Here is a 5,879-nt window from a genome sequence, read left to right as displayed (position 1 = left end):
TTGTCACAAAACAACTGATTGGCACAAACACATTAAGAAGGAAAGAATAGAAAATATAAATATAAAATATATTTTGATTTGTTTAATACTTCTTTAGTACTCAGTGATTCTATATGTTTTATTTCATAGTTTATGTCTTCACTATTATTCTACAATGTAGAAAATAGTAAAAATAAAGAAAAACCCTGTAATGAGTAGGTGTGTTGACTGGTACTGTGTATATATACAGTATATTTTGTTTCCTCTGTCGAGCCTAGACCCTTTGTAGTGGTATCATATACACACACACACACACACACACACACAATACATGGAAGAAATGTGTACAAGTGCAAGAAATTAGCTTTAAAACATTTCTCTCCACCAACAAGAGGGGTGTGAACAGTTTGGGGTCTCATAGGTTGGGAGGTGTTTTTTGAATTTTTAGATTGGACAAGTTTGGCAGTCATCACGAGTTTGTGTGACAAAACAAAACCATGCATAGAGTGGAAAATGCGATGCAAATACATTGAATTTGTTTTTTAAAATCTGATACATGAGATCTTTAGCGCAAAAGTGTTTATGTGCACTACGTCATCACGGACAGCCTTCTCTCTGCAACAAGTCTGTTTTGATGGAAACAAACCTTTGGTGGGAAAATGGGCATATTTGTTTAATGCAGATTTGATAACATTTGCATGAACATCTCTTGCAAATTGGATAGAAACCTAGCTTGTGACAGGGTAGAGTGAAAAGTGTTTTTCAAAACTTGTAAAGTATTTCTAGCCAGAGGGAGGGTATTTTCATGCTCCCCACGTCACTGCGGATCTCAGATGTAATCGGCTAGAACTTTAGATTTTCTTTCTACAAAATGTAGAAATGTGCCGTTTTCACATGTTGGCATTGTGCTGAAGATAATGTAAATGAGGTTGAAAAGTGGTGGAATTGACCTTTAATCTTCATAATTAAAACACCAATTATAGTATAAAAATACAAGTCTCTAATACAGTAGACATTCACAAAATTGAACAAATAGCTAAAACATACATCTTTAACCTTGGTCTTAGTTCTAACACATGGTAACAGACAGTTGGCTGTATACTGCTAATATGCTTTAAAACCCATAAAACAGGAGATAGAGAAAAGTAGTCTAGGTCTAATTCCAAACACAATGTACTCAATTCTTTTGAGCATTTGGTCCTACCATCATCAACTGACAAACTTAATAACCAGGAAACTGGTAGTAAACTTGCATATAATCTTGGACCTCGAGAGCTGAAGATGTGCACCCCATCCACTTCAGAAGGATGCTACGAGTTGTGTGGTTTGTCATTGAGATGCACTCTGGGATGTGTAGTCCATTTGGAGTCAGGAGCTGTAGGCAGACTGGCTGTCAGGGTCAGGTTCTGTCTCTGGGTCTGGGTCTGGGGTGACCTCATCTCCTGCAGGGCAGGTGGAGAGCTGGGTGAGGCGTTCCTCAGACTGCAGAATGTGGGAGGTCCACTCCTGACAAACCTCCTCCATGGAGGGGCCGCTTCCCCCGTACTCCTGGGGGAGGATGTCTTTGGAGAAGAAGCCACTCAGCGTCTCTTTGAAATTACTGCCATGCATGTGGATCTAGGAGTAAGACAGAAGGGAATTGACATGAATTAGTATCACTGTTGTCATGATCAACATTGTCATCAGAGGCTGCATTATCATCATTATCATAATGGGTTATAAGCACCTGCTCTAAACAACATCTGAGGTCACTATCATCATCTCCATCACTCCTGTTGACAATGTATGAAAGATGAAGCAACAGTCATAGTGCAAGAACATAAGAATGGTGACTGACCCGCTGTTTGATCTTATCAGTCAGGAATGGACGGATCATGGTGAAGACGGGTCTGAAGAATATGGGCTCATTGATCAGATGGATCCCTCGCACCTTCAGAGGAAACGAGTCCTGACAAGATCACATTTACACAGAGGCTTATTACGGTATTATTATTACAGGCTTATTCACAGTATAGCAATTGAGTATGTAGCTATATTCTGTAAGATTAACATGAGATGTCTGCAATACAGATAACTCTGGATCCAGACCTAAACCTAACCTTCAAAAGTATTGATCATTCTAAGATTATTTCTGAAAGCAGAGGAGGGGCCCTTTAAAAACAACAGTACTGGGTTCTGTTCATTAGGCACCAAACTAAAGAAAACAGACTGAAACAGGGAGGGACTACCTGTAATGGTTCAATAGGAAACCATTTTTGTTTTCAGTAGCAAAACTTTTAAAAACATTTTTCATTGGTTTCCTAATGAACACAACCAAGTTCAACTAATAGCCTACCGTGAGCACAGAGGACATCATCTTTGCCAGGGAGGAGTTGATCTGTAGGGCATGAGCGAAGCACCATCCCTGCATGTCGAAGATGGCCTTCAGTCCATTCCTCTGGGTCTCGGTCTCCTGGACGATCAGCTCAGATGTGATCAGACTGACACGGAACACCTCGTAAGCTGTGAAATCTTTAGGGTTCCACTGACCTGAGGAGACAAGCCAACACATTGCAAATGACATCTCAAAATGACAACTTCTCAAATGGCCCAGTAGAGCAGGGTCCTCCAGCCCTGTCCCTGGAGAGCTACCGCCCTGTAAGTGTTCACTCCAACCCTAATATAGCACACTTGATTCTAACAATTAGCTGGTTGATAAACTGAATAAGGTTAGTTTACAACTGGAGTTGGAGCAGGAGGGTAGCTCTCCAGGAACAGGGTTGGAGAGCCCTGCTGTAGAGTACATAAATTCTAATCTTGACATCGAAGCCAGTTCAACTGCTTTTTATAAATGATTCCCTTCTATTCAGGGACTGATTGAGACCTGAGACACCAGATGGGTGCAATTAATGATCAGGTAGAACAGAAAACTAGCAGTGCTCTGGATCTCGTAGGGTAAGATTTGAATACACCTACTATAGAGTATACTATGTTAAGCCAAATACAGTAAGTATGCCACCTCACATAGCCCTGTGCCATGGGCCAATGTATCAAAATGAATAACGTTCAAAGTACATTTCAAGGTTGCTGCGTTGACGTTAGGGGAACATAGCAGGAGTGAAACTTCGGCGCAATTCCATATGATTCAAGAGATTACGTTACCCCGTTGTGGGCGGTAACTGTAGACGACAAGGTATCTTTATTCATGTCGGGAATTTAGTGAATTAAGGTAGCTTTATTCACATCAGGGGAATTTAGTGAATTATGGTAGCCTTATTCACATCAGGGGAATTTGGTGAAGTGCAGACTGCAACTCCATACAATTTAAGGTTGCTGCATTCACATCAGGGAACACAGAAGGGGTGAACTTAGGTGCAACTTCATACGAAATTATATGTGGCTCTGTTCACGCCAGGAGGGATGAGGAGGAGTTAACGACTTTGGTGAAACTCCACATGATTATTGCATTTTCATGTGTTCAGTAGCATCTATGAGTCACATGATTATGAACCAATGACACAGATTGTTCCTGATGTTGTGACATTCTCTACATAACTGGTGCTGTGAGATTAGAATATCAGGATTCAAGGATGCTGTGATATTAGGATATCAGGATTCAAGGATGCTGTGATATTAGGATATCAGGATTCAAGGATGCTGTGATATTAGAATATCAGGATTCAAGGATGCTGTGATATTAGGATATCAGGATTCAAGGATGCTGTGATATTAGGATATCAGGATTCAAGGATGCTGTGATATTAGGATATCTGGATTCAAGGATGCTGTGATATTAGGATATCTGGACCTGCTTAAACAAAGCAATTGTAACAGTAGTAGAGCAAAGGATTGCAATACATGAGAAAATGAATGGCTGCAGTATTGCTGTTATGAGTACATGATGCATGGAATGCTAAGGCAAATGTATGAAAGTGTGTATTCTTATTTTAAATGTATTTAGTTCTGTCCTTCAGCTGTAATTATCTATTAATGGTATTTATTATGCTATGGTTTGTGTGGAACCCAGGATGAGTGGCTGCTGCTTTAGCAGTAGCTAATGGAGATCCTAATAAAATACTACAAGTACTAAATACTATATTAGGTGGTTTTATGCAGTGGTGCCATTTGCCTTGCCTGACACCGAGACCACACCATATAGATGAGGACTAACCTATCCTATAGATGAGCACTCTGCTGCCACTGAGGTCCCGGTCCCTCAGCACTCCATGGTAGTTATTCTGGAGGAGTCCCAGGACAGAGGACGGGTGCAGGTTGGCATTGATCTCTGGGCACTCTCTCCTCCAACGCTGGTAATTAATTAGTAGCTATAAGGATGGAGGGAGAGAGGAAGATGGGAAAGAAAACGTATTTTAGATTGCAACAGAAAAATAGCCAGCGGTCATCCTGTCAAATCATGTCAAGCTATTGAACCAAGCAGGACAATGAAAATTACATTCTGAAACGGGAGGATGGAGAACGATCTACACCTTTTACTTTTTCTGAGAGATTGCAATCAAAATAAAGAATTAAAAATATCCTTCTCATCTACATTTTTTTAAGTCACTAGCAACGATTCGGAGGTAAGTTAATATAATATTTTGTCATTTAGAATTTAAAATATATATATATATAATTTATGACACACACAGTGCCTTCGTTACGTATTCAGACCCCTAGACTTTTTCCACATATTGTTACGTTATAGAGACTTATTCTACAATTGATTAAATAAACATAAAAAATCCTCAGCAAACTACACACAATACCCCATAAGTTATTTTTTTAAATGTTTGCAAATATAATAAAACTAACTATTCAGACCCTTTGCTATGAGACTCGAAATTGAGCTCAGGTGCATCCTGTTCCCATTGATCGTCCTGGCAGTTACCCCAGTACTTGGGAAAAACGCCTCTTTTCTAAAAACATTTAATTAAATAACGTTAACTTAAAAAGTGTTAACTGCGGTCACTAATTTCCCTTCATAGGCAAACAAACTAAGTGTGACCATCGTCCATATACCTCACATTTAACCAAACAGTTTTCTGTGTAAGCAATTGGACATTGTTCTTGGGGGCATCGACCCAACTCTCCTTCACTGACAGTTTTGATTCCAAGTTCTAAACAACTGCTAAATACATTGAAAACATGTCCTAAATAGTTTCATTTTACAATAGTTAACCCACCGCGGATACCAACCTTCAGTGACAGCTCAACATCAAAGTCTCTCGCTCTCAGAAACTTTATTAGAAAACTGTCCGACCAATTCAACCTGTCCTGCGGGTCGATGACGTCTTTCTGTGCCCTCTGTCTCAGTTGTAATAAATAACGTTGGACAACATTGGAGTCGTCGGGTAAACTATTTAGGTCTCCTTCGTAATAATTATCCTTTACAGACATGTCGGAACTGTATGACATTTCCCGCCCACCACACACACAAAAGTAGGCTACTCTATGTCAAGGAGAATGGAGAAACTTCCGTTCATGCAGTCAGAATGCAACTGAAATCATTTCTGCTCTTTAACCCGCATGCGGCTCACCTATGCTAGGCCCTACTCACCGCTGTGCAACTAAGCAAATAATCGAAGCACGTGTCAACAAAGATGGTGAAATCAAGGCAACTGTACAGCCTATTGGTGGTGAGGGGTGAACCTTTGTTTTCAAGTACTTCTCGACCTAATGTCTACTGCCATGATACGTTGCAACAAGGCAAGACAGTGGAAAACGTGTGCAGTGACTTGTGGAATAGGCCAACGAGCTGTTATTCATCTAAATAAATTGTTCTGTTATGCTACAATTCAAACACTTAATAACTCGGAGGGGGTGTGGTATATTGCCATTTATACCACTGTTAAAAGCTGTTCTAAGTCACGATGCAACACAGAGGCCCTGGATACAGCCCTTAGCTGTCATATATTGGCCAT

General features: G+C 40.2%; 1 protein-coding gene across 1 annotated transcript; it reads right to left on the bottom strand.

Moving 5' to 3' along the window:
- Positions 1-418: 418 nt before the first annotated feature.
- Positions 419-5,584, bottom strand: LOC109875113 (alpha-tocopherol transfer protein). The gene is made up of 5 exons (XM_020467310.2): positions 5,155-5,584; positions 4,130-4,283; positions 2,315-2,508; positions 1,817-1,927; positions 419-1,596 (listed from the first exon to the last, which is right to left on the bottom strand). The coding sequence occupies exons 1-5, from the start codon at positions 5,371-5,373 to the stop codon at positions 1,348-1,350; spliced, it is 927 nt and encodes a 308-aa protein (XP_020322899.1). The 5' UTR covers positions 5,374-5,584; the 3' UTR covers positions 419-1,347.
- Positions 5,585-5,879: the final 295 nt, after the last annotated feature.

This window comes from Oncorhynchus kisutch, linkage group LG30 (assembly GCF_002021735.2).
Source record: "Oncorhynchus kisutch isolate 150728-3 linkage group LG30, Okis_V2, whole genome shotgun sequence".
Lineage (NCBI taxonomy): Eukaryota > Metazoa > Chordata > Actinopteri > Salmoniformes > Salmonidae > Oncorhynchus > Oncorhynchus kisutch.
This window is presented reverse-complemented; position numbering and strand designations above follow the sequence as displayed.

Excerpts from the sequence above, each read along its gene's own strand:
- LOC109875113 (XM_020467310.2), bottom strand. The coding sequence starts at position 5,373 with ATGTCATACAGTTCCGACATGTCTGTAAAGGATAATTATTACGAAGGA. Across the intron at positions 2,509-4,129 it reads AGTGCTCATCTATAGGATAG|GTCAGTGGAACCCTAAAGAT; the intron begins GTTAGTCCTCAT and ends TTGTCTCCTCAG. Across the intron at positions 1,928-2,314 it reads TGATGTCCTCTGTGCTCACG|GACTCGTTTCCTCTGAAGGT; the intron begins GTAGGCTATTAG and ends TGATCTTGTCAG.